Source organism: Peromyscus eremicus, chromosome 8a (genome assembly GCF_949786415.1).
Source record: "Peromyscus eremicus chromosome 8a, PerEre_H2_v1, whole genome shotgun sequence".
NCBI lineage: Eukaryota > Metazoa > Chordata > Mammalia > Rodentia > Cricetidae > Peromyscus > Peromyscus eremicus.
In genome coordinates this window covers 56,130,692-56,153,577 of record NC_081423.1, presented here as the reverse complement: position 1 = coordinate 56,153,577, position 22,886 = coordinate 56,130,692, and the positions used below count along the sequence as shown (strand labels likewise).

General features: G+C 42.3%; 1 protein-coding gene across 6 annotated transcripts in view; it reads right to left on the bottom strand.

Annotated features, from left to right (window-relative positions):
• The window catches only part of Ube2g1 (ubiquitin conjugating enzyme E2 G1), an 83,483-nt gene extending 66,837 nt beyond the window's left edge, over positions 1 to 16,646 (bottom strand). For 2 of the 6 annotated variants that reach the window (XR_009380663.1, XR_009380662.1), the window contains exon 1: positions 16,103 to 16,646. Coding sequence is in view for 3 of the 6 variants with exons in the window: in XM_059271134.1 (XP_059127117.1) it covers positions 16,103 to 16,148 (46 nt within the window). In the remaining 3 variants the exon portion in view is untranslated. The remainder of the gene's footprint in view (positions 1 to 16,102) is intronic. The other 4 variants (XM_059271134.1, XM_059271133.1, XR_009380661.1 and 1 more) reach the window with 3 other exon arrangements.
• Between the last annotated feature and the right edge of the window lie 6,240 nt (positions 16,647 to 22,886).

The following is a 22,886-nucleotide window of genomic DNA, read 5'->3' as shown; positions in this document are numbered from 1 at the left end:
TGCTGGACCACTTTTAAGCTTCCCCTAACTTGCCATGGCCATTTCAAGTTTACCCTTTTGATACCCTCAGATATCATAGTATTTTACCTAACTCCCTCTACCATACTATTTTATATCAATTACAAAGTCTGTCTTCTATACTAAACAAATAACATTTTTACCAGTGTATCCTAAACCCAATAATGTTTAAAGACAGAATTGAAATGATGAAACTACTTTGATGGATAACAAAATTCTTAGGAACTTTCTATTTGTCATTCTAGTAATAAAGGAGATGATCAAATAGCAATCAATATAACATGGTTAAGGTAGCTAATTTAGAAAACTCTCAAGGCAGTTAAATTTTACCTAAAAGTAGGATGAAAAGAAGGCTCAGTGGTTAAAACCACATGCTGCTCTTCCACAACCTGAATTCAGTTCCCAGCACCCTTGCAAGGCATCTTATAACCATCTGAAATTTCTGCTATTGAGATCAGGCACCTTCTTCTGGCCTCTGCAGGCACGCACGCATACACCTGGCAAACATTACTACACACACATAAATAAAAATAATAGTCAAAAGTGGTGTCACACTTTTAATCCTGGCATTTGGGAAGTAGAGATGGGTGGATCTCTGAGTTTGAGGGCTACAGGACGAGTTCCAGAACAGCCAGGGAGGACTACACAGAAACCCTGTCTTGAAAAGCCAAAATAAATAAATAAAAATAAGGAGCTGAAGATGACTCAGGTGTTGGGAGCACTTACAGAGAACTCCAGATTTGTTTCCTAACACTGACACGGTGGCTCACAACCTTCTGTAATTTCAATTCTCAGGGATCCAATGCCCTCTTTCAACCTCTGATAGCACCAGGCATGCATGTAGTGCATTGATGTGGTGATATTTTATTTGTGCTTTAATAAATAAAGCTTGCCTGGAGATCAGGGAAAAAAAAGGTCAGCCATTATAAGTAAACAAAGAAGTCAGGCAGCAGTAGCACAGGCCCTTAATTCTATCACTTAGCAGGCAGGATCTCTGTGTGTTCAAGGCCACACTGGAAACAGAGCCAGGTGTGGTGGCACATGCCTTAATTCCAACACTAGTTAACCATGGAGGTCTGGAGGTCTGTACAGACAGAAAGTGACAGAGCTGTGTAGGAAGAGGAAGTGATGTAGCTGGACAGAGAGCAACTCAGATGGCAGAACAGCAAGGCATATGTGCGTGGGTAGACAGGAAGTAACTAGCATTTTGGAAGCTGCAGAGTTGGTGAGATAAGGTTGGCTGGTGGCTTTCTCTATTTCCCTGATCTCTCTAAGGCTTTCACCCCTATATTTGGCTCCATGTTTTTTATTTAATAAGACCATTTAGAAATTTGTCTACACATAGACATACATGCAGACAAAAGTACTCATTAACTAACTCTCTCCCTCTCTCCCTCTCTCTCCCTCTCTCCCTCTCTCCCACTCTCTCACTCTCTCACTCTCTCACTCTCTCACACTCACATACACACACAATTTAGCCAGGCAGTTAATGGAACACACCTTGAATCCCAGCACTTAGGAAGCAGAGGCAGGTGGATCTCTGTGAGTTCGAGGCCAGCCTGGTCTACAGAGTGAGATCCAGGAAAGGTGCAAAGCTACACAGAGAAACCCTGTCTCAAAAAACCAAAAGTTCAGTCTTTAAAAGCCAAAGTCTCTCTAAAACTTCAAAATATCTCAACTATAGGCTCTATTAAAAATAAAAAATAGGGCTGGAGAGATGGCTCAGCGGTTAAGAGCACTGACTGCTCTTCCAGAGGTCCTGAGTTCAATTCCCAGCAACCACATGGTGGCTCACAACCATCTGTAATGAGATCTGGTGCCCTCTTCTGGCCTGCAGTCATACATGCAGACAGAACACTGTATACATAATAAATAAATAAAATCTTTTTAATAAATAAATAAATAAATAAATAAATAAATAAATAAATAAATAAATAAATAAATAGTAAATTGCATTCTTTCTTACTCCAAGAGGTCAGAACGAGGGCAGTAACGATCAAATCAAAGCAAAACCAAAGTCCAACAGTGTAAAGAGTCAGTGCTTAATGTCTGGAACCCACTCAGAATTCTCTGAACTTCGAAGTATCTTGGCAGCAGCACTTATTCAGCTCTGTCATCCACAGCACACACAGCTTTTCTTGTAGGCTCAGACTGCCTCTATTCCATAGCTGCTGCTTTCTTGGTCATCTCACAGTACAGCATCTCCAAAACATTGGCATGTCCACTGCAACTGTGCTGCACTTTCACCAATACCCTCTTCTAGGTTCTCCTCAGCGACTAACAACCCTCACACACAGTGTCAAGCCTCAACTTCTCTGCATGACCCCTTCAATCCTGGATATTCTACTGCAACTGAGGCTGCACCTGGCTCCATCTATGGCTGAGTACCAGATCTGCCAGCATAGAGACCAATACTAAGCCCAATATGACACACTACTGCCCTGGGTAACCAGAAAGCAACTGAGTGGCAGGTTGACTATATTGTACCACTTCCATTGTGAAAAAGGGGAATGCTTTGTCCTCACTGGAATATTTATTCTGGTTTTAGATTTGCCTTTCTATAATGCTTCTGCCAAAACTACCATCCATGGACTTAACAGAATATTTTACTACCCTCATGGTATTCTGCATAGCATTGCTTCAGACCAGGGAGCTCACCTCAACAGTGGGCCCATGCTCATGTAATCCAATGCTTCTTACCATGTTTGTCACCACCCTAAATAGCTGGTCTGGCAAAACAGTGGAATGGTCTTGTTTTGTTTTGTTTTTGAGACAGGGTTTCTCTGTGTAATACGGCAGTCCTGAAACTCACCCTGTAGACCAGGTTGGCCTTGTCACAGAGACCCTCCTTCTGCCTCCTGAGTGATGGGATTAAAGGCATGTGCCACCACTGCCCAGCTTGGAATGGCCCTTTAAAGACACACTACAGGGCTAGGGTTCTCCTGAAAGCAATATATGCTTTGAACCAGCATCTAATATATGGTAATATTTTTCTCAAAGTCATTATTCATGGGTCTAGGAATCAAAGGGTGGACCTATGATGGCTAATCTTGGTTATCAACTTAATTATATCTCAAATCAACTAAAACACAAGCAGCAGGGCATGCCTATGAGTGTTTTTCTTGATTTGATCATTTTTAGTGGGAAGATCCACCACAAATCTAGGGCACACCTTCTTGTGGCAGCCCACATAAAAAGGACACAGAAGAGGGCTGGAGAGATGGCTCAACGGTTAAGAGCACTAGCTGTTCTTCCAAAGGTCCTGAGTTCAATTCCCAACAACCACATGGTGGCTCACAACCATCTGTAATGAGATCTGGCGCCCTCTTCTGGCCTGCAAGCATGTATGTAGACAGAACACTGCATACATAATAAATAAATCTTTAAAAAAAAAAAAAAAAAGGGAAGTTTTTCTTTTTGCCTTGGAAGAAAAAGCTTTTGCTTTTTCCCTGCTTGCTCTCAATGCAACTTCATCTATCCTGTTTTAGAAGCATTCCTTCATCGGCATTAAAACCTATTCTCTAGGATTCCAACATGGACTCAAGACCAGCAGCTCTCTAGGAATCCTGGACTCCAGTACAGGTTGGAACTACTGTGATAGCTAGTCTTGTGAACTGAATAACTACCAAGATTCATGCCTTTCCATCAGGAAACAGTCACTGTTGAACTACTTGAACCACCACTTGTAAGCCATTCAATAACAAATGTTAATTATACTCTTCTGGTAGATGATGCAGACCATGGAAAAACCTGTTTATTCCTAGAAAAGGAAGCATATAAAATAGTACTGCTCAACTTTACTGAAAATCTACATCTTTCAAAAATAAATAACGCAAATTAAAATTTTAGCAGGACTTGTTAATATAGTGCACATCTTTAATCACAGCACTCGTGCTGGGCAGTGGTGGCTCACGCTTTTAAATCTAGCATTCAGGAGGCAGAAGCAAAATCTCTGAGGTAGAGACCAAACCTGGTCTACAGAGTGAGTTCACGGACAGCCAGGGATACATAGAGAAACCAACAACAAAAGTCTGTCTCAAAGAAGAAAAAAAAGTAAAAATAACCTAAGTATCGGCCACTGATGAATAGATAAGCAAGATGATAGGTGTGCAATAGATTATTCAACCCTGAAAAGAAATCACGTAAGTCAGGTGGTGGTACATTCTTTTAATCCCAGCACTTGGGAGGCAGAGACGGGCAGATCTCTGGGAGTTCGAGGCCACCCTGGTCTACAGAGTAAGTTCCAGGACAGCCAGAAGTACACAGAGAAAAACCCTGTCTCAAAAAACAAAAATAAAACAAAAGCAAGAAAAAAGAAAAGGAAAAAAATCATTATACGGCACAACATGGATTAGCCCCAAGGACATTATGCTAAGTGATAAAAAGACAAATATAGTATGATTTCTACTTCTAGAGGAAGTAACTCAAGTACAAGAGTCATAGAAACCAAGTAAAATAATGGAAAAGGAATATATTAAAAGAAAGACTTGGAAGATGAAAAAATTCTAGACGTGTTTCACTAAAATGAATTGACTTTGAGTGCATATTTTAAAATGTTTGCAATGTGATAAGAGGAAAACAGCAAAGGGTGGGGGTAAGAATAAAATAAAAATTAGACTAGGAGCCAGCAGAATGGCAACAGATCTGTTTGATCCTGGAGACCTGCATGGTAGGAGAAAAGAGACTCCAACAAGTTATCCCTCTGACCTCTATAAGCATACCATGGCACATGTGCCCATACCCATATAAAATAAATGTAATTTAAAATTAAAGCTTTAAAATGGCTACAAGGGTAAATCTGTTTTGCCAATCAAAGAAAGTATCTTTTGTGTAGTGGTACAAGCCTATAACCCCAGCACTTGGGAGGTAAAGATAGGAGGATCAGAGGTTGAAGTTCATCCTTGGCTATCCTGGCATAGAAGAGTGGGAAAAACAGGTGGTGGTGGCACACAACTTTAATCCCAGCACTCAGGAGGCAGAGACTAGCAGATGTCTGTGAGTCCGAGGCCAGCCTGGTCTGCAGAGCAAGTTCCAGGAAAGCCAGGGCGGTTACTAAGAGAAATTCTATCTCAAAAAAACCAAAAAATAAAATAAAAATAAAAAGATGAGTGTGTGTGTGTGTGTGTGTGTGTGTGTGTGTGTGTGTGAGAGAGAGAGAGAGAGAGAGAGAGAGAGAGAGAGAGAGAGAGAGAGAGAGAGAGACTGGGAAGGAAGAAAAGGAAAAAGAACTTACAAAAGATTTTCTATGATTGCACCGAGAGAGAGAGAGAGAGAGAGAGAGAGAGAGAGAGAGAGAGAGAGAGAGAGAGAGACTGGGAAGGAAGAAAAGGAAAAAGAACTTACAAAAGATTTTCTATGATTGCACCATTCCATATTCCCACCAGTAATATATGAAAGATCTTCTTGCTTTCTCTGCCAACACTTGGTAAATTATATCTACACACATCTTAATTTAAGCTATTCTAATAGTTATATAGTATTATCTTATTGTGCTTTCAATCTGCATTCCCCTAGTACCTACCGATACCAAACATCTTTTCATTTGCCTTTTGCCATCTGTGTACCCTTCGTCAGTGAAATGCCTGTCTTTTGCTTATTTTCTAAATGGATTAGTTTTACTGCACAGTTCAGTTTCTTACACACTGGCTTTTGCCAAATACATCTTGCAAGGGGCAGTCGTTCTCAACCTTCCTAATGCTGCAACCCTTAAATACAGTTCCTCATGCTGTGGTGACCCCCAACCATAAAATTATTTTCGTTGCTACTTCATAACTATAATTTTGCTGTTATGAAACATAAATATCTGTGTTTTCAGATGGTCTTAGGTGACCCCTGTGAAAGAGCCATTTGACAAACCACCCACAGGGGTCATGAGAACTGCTGTTCCAGGGGCTAGAGAGAAGTATCAGTGGATAAAAAAGTACTTGCCATACAAGCCTGACAAGTATGTATGACAAGTATGATTCTTGCATCAAACACAAAGGTGAATAGAAAAAAACTCCAAAGTTGTCCTTTGACCCTTTATACGCATAAAGCTGCATGCTTGCTACCACAAGCATATCACACACACACACACACACACACACACACACACACACACACGAAATGTCATTCCATAGCTTGTGTTTGTGTGAATGCAGTATGTATGTGCAATGTATATGTATGTGGGCTTATATGTGGTGGTATGTGAATGAAATGCATGAGGGTATGTGCATTAGTACTCTCTCACATGCTCCGGACACAAAAGGATGACAAGTGGACAAGTGTCTTCTCTATTCCCTTGAGACAGCGTCTCTCAATGAATCTAAACTAAAACTCTCTATTTTCACTAGGGGACTAGTCAGGAAAAACCCCCCCTTCCAAAAATCCAGGTGTAAGCCTGTCTCCACCCTCACCTATGCTGTTGTTACAGATCTTACACGGGTGCCAGAAGTTTGAACTTGTGCCTACACAGCAAGCACTCTGGGTTTTTGTTTGGTTGGTTTCGGAGTTTTTTGTTTGTTTGTTTTTTGAGACACGATTTATCTCTGTGTAGCCCTAGCCATCCTGTAACTAGCTCTTATAGAGCAGGCTGGCCTCGAACTCACCGAGATCCATTTGCCTCTGCCTGGAATTAAAAGTTGTGGGCCACAAGCAGCATTCTTACCTTCTTCAAGCCACCTTCCTCAACACTGTAATCTCTGTCTTTTCATCTTCCTCAAAGTTTCCACACACCAAAAGGTTTCAGTTTTGATGATGTCTAGTTTATCAATATTCCTATGAATTATTCTTTCATGCTAGTAATAATGAATGCATCCATAATTCATAAACATGTGGAAGTATCACAAAATATGTATTAAGTAAGCTATGTATAGAACTATTTGTATTGCTTTATAGTAATATATTTATATATTAACATGCTGATAAATATCTAAAAATCAGCTCAGTTCAATATTTAAACATATTAAGCAGAATTTTAGATTTAGAACAAGCTAGCCAAGTATGGTAGCATATGCAGGCAGGGGTTTCTCTGTGAGTTTTGAGGTCATCCTGGTCTACACAGCAAGCACCAAGACAGCCAAGGCTACAGGAGACCCTGTCTCATTCATAAATAAACAAATAAATAAATAAATAAATAAATAAATAAATAAATAATAAATAAATGAATGAATAAATAAATAAGGAAGGAAGAAGTAGAAGTGAGGTCATCTATTGTAAGAACAAAAGCAGGGCTGGAGAGATGGCTCAGTGGTTAAGAGCACACTGGCTGCTCTTCCAGAGGACCCAGGTCACAACCACAACTCCAGTTCGAGGGCTTCTGACACCCTCACACAGACATATATGCAGGCAAAACACCAATGAACATGAAATAAAAATAAATTATATATGTTAAAAAAAAACTAATGCAGAAAGTGTATTTCATTCTAAAGTATTCTATTTATAAAAAAATATAACTAGCATATTTATAAATATCTAAATTTCTTATTATTGAAACTACTAAATAGCATTATTACTTAAAACCTGTTTTAGTCCTTAATGTTAAGAAAGTTCACAGCAGAGTGGTGGTGGTGGCACATGCCTTTATTAATCCCAGGAGGCAGAGACAGATGGATCTCTGTGAGGACAGCCTGGTCTACAAAGCTAGTTCTTTCTAGGACAGCCAAAGATGCACAAAGAAACCCTGTTTTGGGGAGTGAGGGAGGGAGTTTACTTATTCACAAAAAGTTAAGACTTTCTTCAGACTCTATAGTAAAATAGATCAGATAAATAATCCTGGATGTTTCCTTAACTAGTGACTTTAAATCATACAATACATCTCCAAACCATGTTTGATTCATTAATGTTGGTTATTTTTAACTTTTTGTTTTGTTTTGTTTTTGAGGTTTACCTTATGTGTACCTGCATCTGTGTGAGTATACATCATATGTGTACCTGCCTCAAGAGGCCAGGAGAGGGCATCACATACTCTAGAGCTGAAGTTACAGGCAGCTGTGAACAGCCTGATGTCTGTGCTGGGAACTAAACTCTTAAAAGCCCATTACATTTTTTTTTTACTTTTTTTACTTCTTCATTTTGTGCATGTGCTTGCATGTGGCAGTCAGAGGACAACTTGCATAAATCCATTCTCTCACCACAAGTCTTAGGTTGTCAAGCTGGCAGCAACCACCTTACCAGATAATTTTTTTGTGCGTCATATTCAGTACAATAAACACCTGCCACATTATTTCTTTAATAATACATGATTTTTTTTAAAGATTTGTTATTATGTGTACAGTGTTCTGTCTGCATGTACACCTGCAGGCCAGAAGAGGACACCAGGTCTCATTATAGATGGTTGTGAGCCACCATGTGGTTGCTGGGAATTGAACTCAGGACCTCTGAAGAGCAGCCAGTGCTCTTAACCTGAGCCACCTCTCCAGCCAAATAATACGTGGTTTTGGGGTATTAAAACTTTCCAAGCATGGTGGAACACACTTTTAATTCCAGCATTTGGGAGACAGAGGCAGTTAGATCTCTGTGAATTAAAGGTCAGCCTGGTCTATATAGTACATAGTGAGCTCCAGTATAGCCAGGACTATACAGAGAAACCCTGTTTCAAAACAAACAAACAAACAAACAAACAAAAACACTAACAAACAAGGGGCTAGAGAGATGGCTCAGAGGTTAAGAGCACTTGCTGCTCTTCCAGAGGACCCGGGTTCAATTCCACATGGTGGTGGCTCACAAATGTCTGTAACTCCAGTACCAGACATATATGCAAGCAAAATACCAATGTACATAAAATACAAATAAATAATTTAAACAAACAAAATAAAACTTCCAAGTCTGGCTGGGATATAGCTCAGTTGGTAGTGTCTGTCTAACATACACAAAATCCTGAGTAGGCTCCCCAGCACTGAATAAAACCAAGTATCTGTTACTCTGGCAGTCAGGAGAGAAAAATAGTAAGTTTAGAAACTCAAGGTCATCCCTGTCCACGTAGCAAATTCAATCCAGCCTGGCCTATGTAAGACCATGTCTCAAAATATATATATAATGTATAAATTTACACACACATATATATATAAAATAAAAGCAATTTCCCCTAGTATTGAAATAGCTAGTAGTTTGATGTGATACAAATTTACTTCTAAACTTTTCTCCCATTTCTAAACATGTGGGATCTTTTTTACTTCAGCAATGTTTGGGGATCAAACCTAGACCCTCACACATCCTAGACCAAGTGTACTCTGAGCTACACTTCCCGATTCAACGATTCTTTTTTTTTTTTTTTTAAAGATTTATTTATTATGTTTACAGTGTTCTGCCTGCATGCCAGAAGAGGGCACCAGATCTCATTACAGATGGCTGTGAGCCACCATGTGGTTGCTGGGAATTGAACTCAGGACCTCTGGAAGACTAGCCAGTGCTCTTAACCGCTGAGCCATCTCTCCAGCCAAACAATTCTTTTTTTAATTGTTGTTGGGTTTTTTTTTTGTTTTGTTTTGGTTTTTTTTTGGTTTTTTCAAGACAGAGTTTCTCTGTGTAGCTTTGTGCCTTTCCTGGAACTCACTCTGTAGCCCAGGCTGGCCTCGAACTCACAGAGATCCACCTGGCTCTGCCTCCCGAGTGCTGGAATTAAAGGTGTGCACCACCACTGCCCGGCTAATTGTTTTATTTTTAATTTAGGTGTATGGGTGGGTGTTTTACCTGCACGTATGTCTGCACTATCTGCATGTCTGATGCCTGCAAAGGCCAGAATAGAGTGTTAGATGCCCTAGAACTAGAATTAGACAACCAGTTGTGAGCCACCATGTGGGTGCTAGGAATCAAACCCTGGTCTCTGAAAGAGAAGCCAGTGCTCTTAACCACTGTGCCATCTCTCCAGCCTCTCAATAATTCTTAATAATATTCTCATTACGCTGATTCTTCCACTTATTAGAGAAATAACCACTTATTCTATTTTCTCTTGTTTGAGATTACTACTGGGATTATCAGAATGGTAACATATTCTAGAAGGAACATTAAGTAGTATTAAATTTGTAAAGGGCACTCTTGGTTTTTGCTTTATTTTAGATAGGGTCTCATGCAATACAAGCCAGCCTTGAACTTGCTCCAGAACACCTGCTGGAAATAGTGGGATTACAGATGTGTGCCATCATGCCCTGCTTTTTCAGTACTTTGAATTGTCTAAATTAACACTGGGACTGTTGGTAAGACAAAATACCCCAAAATAAGAAAATGGATACCTATAAGTGATCCTCCAGGGGCAAAAATTATTCAGGGAACTAAACATGGCTCAGAATCAGCAGCTTCACAATCACTGAAGCACTTGTTTTTAAAAATAGATTCTTAGAAGCTGGGCGGTGGTGGCAGACACCTTTAATCTCAGCATTTGGGAGGCAGAAGCAAGTGGATTTCTTGAGTTCAAGGCCAACTAGGTCTACAGACAGAGTTCTAGGACAGCCTGAGCTACACAGAGGAACCCTGACTCCAGAAGAGAAAAAAAAAAGATTCTTGGGCTGAGAATGTGGCTTAGTAAAACGCTTGCACCTAGTATTCAGCTAGGTTCAATCTCTAGCACCCAAAATAAAGACAAAAAAAGAGAAAGAGAGATAATAAACCCACTGGATTCCTGGGCTATATCAACAAATACAAACTAAGATGAGGCCAGAAAACTCCTTTTTTTACAGACTCCTCACACATAGTCTGACATGTACAGCATGACAACCTTTTTAGACAGGTAGCAAAAAAAAAAAAAAACCCACTAATTTTTTCAGATTACTTTAAAATACACAATTAAGGTTTCTATTATAAAAGCCCAAATATTTTGTTACTGCATAAAGAAAGAAAGAAAGAAAGAAAGAAAGAAAGAAAGAAAGAAAGAAAGGGAGGGAGGGAGAAAGAAAGAAGAAAAGTAGGGTTTAATACATAGCTCAGTTGGTAGAGTCATGCAGTTCTGTATTCAATACTCAGGACAGCTTAAAACTAGGTATGATGACATATAGCTAATCCAAGCATTCACATAATGAAGGTTTATAGGATCAGAAGTTCAAGTCATTATTGGATACAGCCTGGGCTACATGAGACCCTTTCAAAATAAATAAATATTGGGTGTTTCTTGTTTGTTTTGCCTTGTTTATTTTGTTGTTGTTGTTGTGTTTTGGGACAGACTGCCAACAAATTCCTGCCACAGGCTCTCTCCCAAATCTGGGATTTACAGGTATATGAATGAGCCACTATCCCTACCTAGCTTACTTATTTTTATTTTTATTTTATGCATATGAAATTTACCTTCATGTATGTCTGTGTATGTGTCTTACAACAGGAATTACAGACAGTTATTATCCACTATGTGGGTGCTGGGAATCAAACCCATGTCCTCCGGAATAACAGTCAATACTCTTAAACCTTGAGCCATCTCTCCAGCCCTTAAGATTTTATATGTTACTTTATATAGTAAGTTTTACTAAAATGGAAAAATAATATGGTAGTAACAATAAGACAGTATTTGATGACTAAGGAATTTTGAGTATTTGAAACCCTCAGCTCCCAGCACCAGGCAGGATCTCACTATGTAGCTTTGGATTCAGATTCATCTGCCTCTGCCTCACAAATGCTGGGATTAAAGGAGTGCATCATCATGGCATTTGGTTTTTAATTTCTACTTCATGGGACTGAATAGGTGACTCAGCAGGTAAGAGCACTGGCTGCTCTTCCAGAGAACACAGATTCCCAGTATCTATATGACAGCTCACAACCATCTATAATGCCAGTTCCAGCAGGTCTAGTGCCCTCTTCTGGCACAAAGCACGCACAAAGCATGAATGTGGTACACAGACATACATACACGAAGCCAAAATACACACACACATTAAAAAAATTGTTAAAAAAATAAAATTCAACTTCATTGACTGTGTCAAGTACTGTTCCCCAAGGAGCAATTTGCCCACTTGAAAACAAGAAGTCTATAAAACAAGAGGGTCCTGGCTCTAGCAATTCCATTAGCAGCACTCATTTGACCTTCAGCAAGTTATTAGCCTCAATAAGCTTCTGTTTTCAGTCAGGAGGATTAATTGAGATAATGTGTAAAATATTCAACACAGTGGCTGGTACACATCAGTCCTCAGCAAAGACATCATTAAGTGCATCACCTCTACAGTTGGGATAGACAGACAGTTGTTATCCACTATGTGGGTGCTGGGAATCAAACTTCTAAGGAAGTAGAAGTAGGCAGGCCAGGTGTTTTAAAGCCACCTTGAACTACAAAGCAAGATACAGTCTCAATTAAAATAAAATGTAAAAAATAATCTTTGTAAACCCTCAAACATGACTCTTGGTCAGGATGAAAAACTATTAATTTCTGCACTCTGTATTTTGTTGTTTTGGTTTTGAGACAGTGTCTCTCTATGTACCCCTGGTTGTCCTGGATCTATGTAGACCAGGCTGACCTTGAACTAATTCCCAAATTCTGGGATTAAAGGCATGTCCTCCATGCCGGGCTCTGTACTCTATTTTAACCTGTGTTTATAATACCTTTAAAATGTTTTTAATTAGTCTGTTGTACTGAGGGACTTCTTGGTGTTTAATGTAATGCATCACAAAAAATAAAAATAAAAACTGCCACTAACTAAATCTGTAAAGGAGTAAGTCATAACCTAATAATATCACAAAGAAATACACAAGCTATCTGATTTCATGAGGGTGTATAAGGTGTTCTTACTGGTTTTTTCCCAATAGCCAAAATGGTGAAACACCATAATCCAATGACTCTGTCTCAGGGGACTTCTGGCAATAGATACATTTTTCAGTATCACAAATGAGGGGATGTACTTACTACTGGTATCTAGTGGGTACAGAACAAGAATAGTGTAACCTTTACTGCACAGGTAAAATCCTCCACAGCAACAATTGCCCTAAAAGTACCAAATCTGTAACACAGGGCACCATTCTGCTAAACTACTGGAGAACAAAGTTCTTCATTACAGGATAAATTCTCCTAGATAATGAATCAAAACCTTTTATCATTGGCAGACTACTAGCTCAACAAAATGCAGCCACTGTTTTAAGTTTCTGAAATTCTAACACTGAGAACATTTAACAGGTTTGTGTTACCTACTCAGTTCATTTTAACATTTTTAAAGCATTTATTATCAAACTTTATACACGTTCACTGATTTCAAGAAATTACATTTTACCATTCTTTACTATTTTCAAGTGATACTGGAAAACCCATTTAAAAACTGATACTAAGGTAAAGCATCTTGATAAGCACCTTTATTTTTAGGTGCTTATCAATTCTTCCCAAATAAATTTAAGATTTTCACATTTCAACTAACAAACCTTGTTCCATACATTTTGAGCAAGTTAATTAAAACCCCTAAAAAATGACTTTATTATTACATTGTCTCTGATTAAGAAAGCAAAATAGCCGGGCGGTGGTGGCGCACGCCTTTAATCCCAGTACTCGGGAGGCAGAGCCAGGCGGATCTCTGTGAGTTCGAGGCCAGCCTGGTCTCCAAAGTGAGTTCCAGGAAAGGCGCAAAGCTACACAGAGAAACCCTGTCTCGAAAAAACCAAAAAAGAAAGCAAAATAAACCAGGTGTGGTGGCAAACATCTTTAATTCCAGCACTCGGGAGACAGAGCCAGGTGGATCTCTGCGAGTTCAAGGCCAGCCTGGTCTACAGAGTGAGATCCAGGACAGGCACCAAAAAAAATAAATAAAAAATAATAATAATTTACTAGGCAATTAAGTAACTATAAGAAAGCCTGAGCCAGGCGGTGGTGGCACACGCCTTTAATCCCAGCACTGGGGAGGAAGAGGCAGGCAGATCTCTGTGAGTTCGAGGCCAGCTTGGTCTCCAAAGCCAGTTCCAGGAAAGTTGCAAAGCTACACAGAGAAACCCTGTCTCGAAAAACCAAAAAAAAAAAAAGAAAACCTGAAAAATTAATCATTTTCTATTCTCTCTTGCTGTATATTTTAGGATACCTCTTCAGAAAAATCAATGATTGATTAAAAATTAAGAATGTTTTGCCTATTATTTCTGTAAATAAATAAGAAATTTAAAAAAAAAAAAAAGGGAAAACAAGCCTAGAGCCTAGAGTGGTGACAAAGGATTCAAACCCTAGCTCTTGGGAGACAAGAAAGAGGCAGACAGATCTATGAGTTCAAGGACAGCCAAGGGCTCCAGAGAAAAAAAAAGAAAGGTAGGAAGGAAGAAAAAAGAAAAAGACTATGTTCACAAACGGGTATTACTTTTGGTTTGATTTGGTGTTTTCAAGACAAGGTTTCTCTGTGTAGCCCTGGCTGTCCTGGAACTCACTCTGTAGACCAGGCTGGCACTGAACTCAAGAGATTCACCTGCCTCTGCTTCCTGAGTGCTGGGATTAAAGGGTAATGTAATGGTTTTTAACATACTAGTACTATTAAAATCTTTTGCACTTTTTAAGATGTATGTCATTTCCATTATGTAAGACTTCTGTTTTAATATTTAGTACTTAACGTCTATTTAAAGATTTGCTACATAATAAAAACGTATTCAGGTAAAGTTGGGTTTTTTTAATTGTTTTTTGTTTGTTTGTTTTTTGAGACAGGGTTTCTTTACATTTCTCTGGCTGTCTTCGAATTCACTATTGTAGACCAGGCAGGCCTCAAATTCAGAGACCAGCCTGCCTCTGACTAAAAAAAAAAAAATCTTAAGGAGAGAAAAATCTTAATTCCTTCTTCCAAAACAAAATAAAGGTAGGAAAAGACCACAGTAAAAGGGCATTTTTAAGTAAGATGAAATTTTCACTTCTTTCGAACACAGTATTTCTGATGGGTGTAACTTTTCCATTCACTTCAAATCACTGTCCCATCTAGAACTTTAATACTTGTCCAAACCTGCTAGCTCATGGTCTAATAATAAACATAATTATACAATCTGTAACAGCCCTTGTCGACCTTTTCCTTAAGAAGCCATAAAGGGTGATTTAACTGACACCTCAAACTCACAGAAATCTATTTCATTTATCTTCATTTCCAGCTTTCAGCGCTTCGCCGGAGGAGGGCGGGGTTGGGGGGGGAGCTGGCTACAGGTTGAGGAGGGGTTAGGATCGCCTGAACCAAGCCAGGGACACGCTTGGCGTTGGGACAGCAGGGGTAACTACCGGTTCATTTCTCTTTAAATCTGGCAGCACGTGGGGCGGCATTGTGAAGCCACCAACCCGCCTCCTCCCTCCCCCCCGCTCCACTCCGCACACGTACGCCTCCAGCGCGCATGCTCCGCTCACACAGTCCTAGCAGAGTAGGAGCCAACCCCCTAAAAAGTCAACCTGGAAGCCGCAAACGGCCGGAGGCCGGGACAATGGGGGAGGGGGACGGAGACTCCACGGGGGGAGGCACTTAGCCGCCGCCCCTGGCCAGAACCTCAGGCGGGTCACAGCCCGGTGGCTGCGGGCCTGCGCGGGAGCCGGAGCCGCGCCGAGCACAAAGCCCCGGCCGGCCGGCGGGCCAGCGAGCGAGCGGCTCTCCTCAGCGCCCGCGCCCACCCTCCCCCAGACGGGCGGCGCAGCCCCGAGCTCGTGCCAGGCGGAGGCAGGCGAAGCGGAGTCGCGCACCCCGCCGAGCCCTCGGCGCCCCGCGCCAGCACCCGGGCCGGCCCGGCCGTCGCTTTTGTTGTCTGCCCTAACTCCGCGGACCCCGCGCTGCCGGGCCAGAAGTTTGGCGCGCCTCCCCTATCCGGCCCCGGCCCCAGCTTCGGACTCGCAGGCGCGCGGGGCCCGCACGCCTCCCGGGGTCCCTGAGGTCCCGCGGCCTCGGCCGCACCTGAGCCCGGGATCCGCCCCTCGGGGAGGGTCGGCCCGGCCGGGACCCACGCCCCTCCCCCGCAACGCCCCAGCTCCGTGGGGGAGGGGGCAGCCGCCCTGGGCGCCCGGCCCGTCCGAGGGCGAGGCTGGGGCGCGTCCCCGCCCCCAACACCCTCCACAGCCGGGCCAGAAGTGTCGCCGGCCAACCGGCCGGCCGGAGACGCGCAGGCTGCCACCCTCGCGGCCCACGGCCCTCCACCACCCGGCCTCCGAGCCGGCGAGAGGAGGCGAGCGGCTCGTCGGTCCGCGATCGCGGCCCGGCGCCCCGCCGCTCACCTGCCAGCTGTCTTCGCAGTAGCAGCGCCGACTGCAGCTCCGTCATCCTCCCCGCCAAGAGCCCGGGCTGCCGCCGGGGCTTCGAGGGACTGGGGACAAGCTCTGACGGCGGCTGGAGCTACGTGTGTTGAGGAACCCGGGCCCCGCGACTGGAGCGCCGAAGCCACGGGAGGCCGGTCTGGGGCGACCCGAGAAGCACCTCGCTGCCGATGCGAGTCCGCTCCGCTCCGCTTTCCTCTCAGCGCCTCACGCCCGGAAGGGGAGGGTACCCGGGCCGCCGCGGCGCGCACTGGGACTTCGCTCGCCCGCTTCCCTCCTCAGCCCGCCCGTCGGCCCCACCGGTGCCTTCCCCCGCCACTGCCTCACTGCGCGCAGGGCCGCTCCGCGCAAGCGCGCTGAGCCTGCCTACTTTAGAAGCCGCACGCCTGCTAGCCCGACCCCTCGGCCCTGCTGCCCCGCCTCCGGCGGCGGAACCCCGCCCACCGCGCGCTAGGAGCCCAGCCCGGCCATCTTGGGAAGGTCCACGCCCGCCTGGCTGCGGAAGCCTCGCCTGATAGACGTCCCGCGGACGCCATGACAAAGAGGTCGCGGAGGGTCAGGACGCTGCCTCCCGATGTAATAGGAGGTCTGAGAGTGATGGGACCAGAAGGAGGTAGATGTCGAGTTGTTAGCGAGCACCCAGCAGCCATCTAACACTACATACGAGGTGTGCGAATTAGTCATTGTTACAAAGCCGAATTTAGTACTGGTGTGCCCCATTTTAAGCATGGTGATAATTTATAAAGAATGCACAGAATGATCCTTGAAATAAAATGTTCTGAATCTCATAGCAGAAAACGTTTAAATAAACAATTAGTAAGACTGAGTAAAGTGCGGAGTTGTGATTAGCACAATTGGATATACGGCTGGTTGGGTGGGTGGTTTACGCCTGTAATCCCGACACTGAGGCTGAGGCAGGGGGATTGGGAAAAGACTCCGCCTTTACTGCTTAGTGATACCCAGTCTCCACCTGAGGATGGAATCCATAATAGATCAAACTGTCCAGAAAGGCACCTACTATGTAAAGTCCAAGTGTGAAACCCAAGGTTAGGAAAAATAAACCTTATTCAGCTATATATACTCTTCCCCATTTGGAAGTTTTGTGAACACCATAGCAATAAAGAGACAGAGGGGAAGGAAAAATAACAATGACAGTCAATTTTGTTTGTTCTTAAAATAAGTGTTTATTCAGTCCTTAGTTCCCCGTACCCGGACTGTAGAAAACAAAAACTCCACATAGGAAATCAACTACATTTCTACCCACAAAGGCCTGCAGTTTCTGTGAGCTCCAAGTAAAGTGAACAAGAGAGGCAGATTCCAACAGGTTTGTTATAAAAATTAATGCACTAGCAGGCACAAGACCCTGGGTTACCACTGTCCTGTCAGACCAAAGGAACAAATAAGCACTGAGTGAATGCCACCAACTTAGGGACTAAGCCAGTTTTGTGATTTCAGGTTTTGGTTTAGTTTGGTTTTTTGAGAAAGGGTTTCTCTGTGTACCCCTGGATATCCTGAAACTGCTCTGCAGACAGGCTGGCCTCAAACCCAGAGATCCACCTCTGTCTGCAAGGCATGCACCTCCACCCTGCTGTGATTTTGTTTTTAAGGATTTTTTGTTTATTTGTTTCAATGTGTATGTGTATGAGCTTGTGTAAATTTTATGTGCACTGTGTGTGTGCCTGGTGCCCCAAACTCAGAAAGAGGGCATCAGATCCCCTGGAACTGGATTTCCAGAGGATTGTAAGCCACTACATGGGTGCTAAGAACCATCCTGTCCTCTGTGTCCTCTGCAAGAACAGCAAGTGTTCTTAATCGTTGGCGATCTCTCCAGCCCCTGTATTTTTGTTTTTAAATATACTCATTATACAGAGCAATGAGTTTCATTATGACATTTTCGTACTTGTACTTTTCATGTTCACACACATTCTTAACTACCTTGCCCCACATCCCTCTCCCACTGGCTCCCTTCCTCTTCCAAAACAGTTCCACTCTACTTTCAGTTCTTACTGAAGTTTAGATTCCACATACACTAGAGAAAACACATTTATCCTTTTAAGTGTGCTTGTTTCACTTCGTCGTGATGCTCTCTCCTGGTCCATCATTTTCTTTCAAATAACTTTTTCTTTTCTTTTTTTAAATTTTTTTTATTTTATAATTTAATTTAATTTTACATATCAGGCACGGATTCCCCTGTCCTCCCCCTCCCGCCCTGGCCCCGCTCCCCACCCTCCCCCAACTTTTTCTTTTCTAATTTATTTTTGTATTATGTGTATGTGTGAGTGCCTTCATGGAGGTATGTGCACCATGTGTATACACTGCCTCTGGAGGTCAGAAAAAGATTCCCTGGAAATGGAGTTACAGACGGTTGTGAGCTGCCTTGCAGGTTCTGAGAACCAAACTCAGATCCGTTGCAAGAGCTGCGGGTGCTCAACCAGTGAGCCATCTTTCCATTCCCTTTATTTTTAGGTTTGTTTTTGGTTTGTGTGTTTGACAAACATAGCCCTGGCTGTCCTTGAACTCACTATATAGACCAGACTGGCCTCACTCAAACTCACAGAGATTCCATGGCCTCTGCCTCCTGAGTTTTGGTGTTAAAGGGCATGTGCCATCTAGGTTGGTTTTGGTTTTGGTTTTGGAAACTTCCCAACTGATTTCCTCAGTGATTGCACTAATTTACATTCCAACAATATAAGGGTTTCTAACCCGTCCACCCATCCTCAGCCAGCAGTGTGTGTGTGTGTGTGTGTGTGTGTGTGTGTGTGTGTGTGTGTGCTCTCACATGCATGGTCATGCCTGTATGCCACGGTGCATCTGTAAAAGTCAGAGAACAGCCGGTGGCGGTGGCACACACCTTTAATCCCAGCACTCGGGAGGCAGAGCTAGGTGCATCTCTGTGAGTTCGAGACCAGCCTGGTCTACAGAGTGAGTTCCAGGACAGGCACCAAAAATACACAGAGAAACCCTGTCTCAAAAAAAAAAAAAACCGAAAAACAAAAAAACAAAACAAAACAAAAGTCGGAGAACAACTTGGAGGAGTCAGTTCTTTCTTTTTCACCTGTGGGTTCCAGAGATAGAACCCAGGTGGTCAGATAGATTGACAAGTTCCTTTACTCACTGAGCCATCTCACCCCATTTGTTGTTTCCTTAAGAATAGTTATTTTAGCAAGGTGGTGGTGGCGCACACCTGTAATCCCAGCACTCGGGAGGCAGAGGCAGGTGGATCTCTGTGAGTTGGAGGCCAGCCTGGTCTACAGAATGAGATCCAGGACAGGCTCCAAAGCTACAGAGAAACCCTGTCTCGAAAAACCAAAAAAAAAAAAAAAGAGTTATTTTAGGGGCTGGAAGGATGGCTCAGAGGTTAAGAGCACTGACTGCTCTTCCAGAGGTCCTGAGTTCAATTCCCAGCACCCACATGGTGGCTCACAATTGCCTGTAACTCCAACATCTGATACCCTCACACAGACATACATGCAGGCAAAGCATCAATGCACATAAAATAAAAATAAATAATTAAAAAAAAAAGAATAGTTCTTTTAGTAGGGAGATATGGATTCTCAAGTTTTGATTTGTGACTCCCTGACAGCTTAAGATATTGAACAAATTTTCATATACCTATTGGCCATTTGTACTTTTTTTGAAAACCGTCTTTAATTTTGCCATTTATTGACTGGATGATTTTTCTTGATTTTGATTTTTTTGGTTTCATTGTTGTTTGTTTTTTAGTTCTTTATAGATTCTAGCTATTCATTAATCTGAAGTGTAGATCCCAAGAAGGTTTTTCTTACTCCACAGATTGTCTCTTCCCTTGTTAATTGTTTCCTCTGCTGTTTTAATTTCATGTGATGCCATTTGTCAATTTGTGCTATTTCCCAAACTGTTGGAATCCTTTCAGAAAGCCCTTGCCTGTCCCTGTATCTGAAAATATTTTCAGAGACTAGGGCCTTACATTTAGGCCTTTGAAAATACATAAATAAGCCAGGCAGTGGTAGCGCACGTCTTTAATCCCAGCACTCGGGAGGCAGAGGCAGGTGGATCTCTGTGAGTTTGAGGCCAGCCTGATCTCCAAAGCGAGTTCCAGGAAAGGCACAAAGCTACACAGAGAAACCCTGTCTCGAAAACCAATGTAAAATAAAGGGCCAGTTATAGCGGCTCATGCCTTTACTTCCAGCATTCAGAAGGTAAAGGCAGGTGTATGTCTGTGAGTTTGAGGTCAGCATAGTATACATAGGAAGTGCCAGGAGAGCCAGGACTGCCTAGGGAGACCCTGCCTCAGAAAGAAGTAATAGTAATGATGGTTTTTAAATCAAGGACTTTGATCCATTTTGAATAAACTTTAATTACAAAGTGAAAGACAGAGACCTAGTTCCATTTTTCTGCCTATGGATATCCAGTTTTCCCAGCATCACTTGTTGAAAAGCCTGTCTCTTCTCTAATGTATGGTTTTCATACATTTGGGTGGATTTATTTCTAGGTTCTCTATTCCACTGATTTGCATGTCTATTTTTATTTATTTCATATGTATGGGTGTTTTGTCTGCATGTCTGTCTATGTGCCTCCTTTATTTTGCTGAAGCATATTGAATTCTGATGAGTATGTTCAGGTGAATCTTATAAATACTTAACCATGTGAAATGTTTTTCTTTCTTTATTTGTATTATAGATTGAACCCAGGACCTCACACATGATAGGCAAGTGTTCTAACTCAGGACTAAATCCCAGTTCCTATTTTAAAACACCCAGAAATAATATCAACTCAGCTGGGTATAAAATTTTATGCTTAGGGCTGGAGAGATGGTTCAGTGGTTAAGGGCACTGGCTGTTCTTTCAGAGGACCCAGGGTTGAGTCCCAGGACCCATATGAAGGTTCATAAATGTCTGTAACTCCAGTTCCAGGGAATCCAACACCCTCTTCCGGCCTCTTTGGACACCAGGCTCACATGTGGTACACATACATACATACATGGAGTAAATTTTATTTATTTATTTGTTTGTTCATTTATTTACTTATTGGATTTTCAAGATGGTTTCTCTTTGTATCCCTGGCTGTCCTGGAACTCAGAGATTCACCTGCCTCTGCTTCCCGAGTGCTTAGAGGAGTATGTCACCACTGCCTGACAATAAATAGTTTTTAAAAACCTAGAATTTCCCAGCAACCACATGGTGGCTCACAACCATCTGTAATGAGATCTAGTGCCCTCTTCTGACCTGTTGTCATACATGCTGTATACAAAATAAACAAATAAATCTTAAAAAAAAAAAACAGAATTTATTTATTCAGAATGAGAAAATAATACAAATAACTGTAGGCTTGAAGAACAGATCCCTTTTTTTTTTGAGAATTCTTTGAACTCATTATCAGAAATGCTGCCTGCCGCAATCACTGAAAACAGACAGGGAAGAGAGCCTGGAAGATCTATTAGTGTTTCCATAAGTTCATTTTGGAACACACTCCTCCTAAACTGAGCATGGTGGTACATACCTGGGATCTCAGAACTGGGAGGTACAGGCAGGCGGATCAGTAGTCCAGAGTCATCCTCAGTAACATACAAAGTAAGTCTGAGGCCGGACTTGACTACCTGAAAGCCTATCTCAAAGAACAAAAAATAAAAATCTGGAGCTGGAGAGACGGCTCAGAGGTTAAGAGCACTGGCTGCTCATCCAGAGGACCCGAGTTCAGTTCGCAGCACCCATATGGCAGCTCACAACTGTCTGTAACTCTAATTCCAGGGGATCTGACACCTTCACACCAATGCACATAAGATAAACTTAAATAAATTATTTTTTTTTAAAAAAAAGAATAAAAAATAAAAATCTGGGGCTAGAGAGATGGCTCAGAGGTTAAGAGCGCTGGCTGGGGGCTGGGTGGGGATTTAGCTCAGTGGTAGAGCGCTTGCCTAGCAAGGGCAAGGCCCTGGGTTCGGTCCTCAGCTCCGGCGCGGGAAAAAAAAAAAAAAAAGCACTGGCTGCTCTTCCACAAGTCCTGAGTTCAATTCCCAGCAACCACATGGTGGCTCACAACCATCTATAATGAGATCTGGTGCCCTCTTCTGGCATGCAGGCAGAACACTGTATATACAATAAATAAATAAATCTTTAAAAAAAAAAAAAAAAAGCCGAGTGGTGGTGGCACACGCCTATAATCCCAGCACTTGGGAGGCAGAGGCAGGCAGATCTTTGTGAGTTCGAGGCCAGCCTGGTCTATAGAGCGAGATCCAGGAAAGGCGCAAAGCTACACAGAGAAACCCTGTCTCGAAAAGCCAAAAAATAAATAAATAAATAAAATAAAAATCTTTCCTGGACCAAAATATTCCTTTTAAAATATCTTTTGTTTGCTGGGGCAGAACTGGAAAAATGGCTCAGTGGTTAAATCTTGCTACTCTTACTGAGGACCCAATTACCCATATGGCAGCTCAGAACCTGAACTCCAATCCCGTGGGATCTGACCTTCCTGACTGCTGTGCCAGAAAAGCACGTGGTACATGTACATACAGTCATATACATGAAATAAACCTTGTTTTAGGCTACACAGAGAAACCCTGTCTTGGAAAAAAAAATCTTTTCTTTTTTAAATTCAAGTATCTTTTATTCTTTCTTTCTTTCTTTTTTTTTTTTCTTAATGCAATTCTAAGGATTTAACCCAGGGCTTCCTGTCTGCTAGACAAGTGTTCTAACAACTGAGCTACATCTTCAACTCAATTTTATATTTTACTGAAGCAATGCATAGCCATAATTCATTATCAAACAAG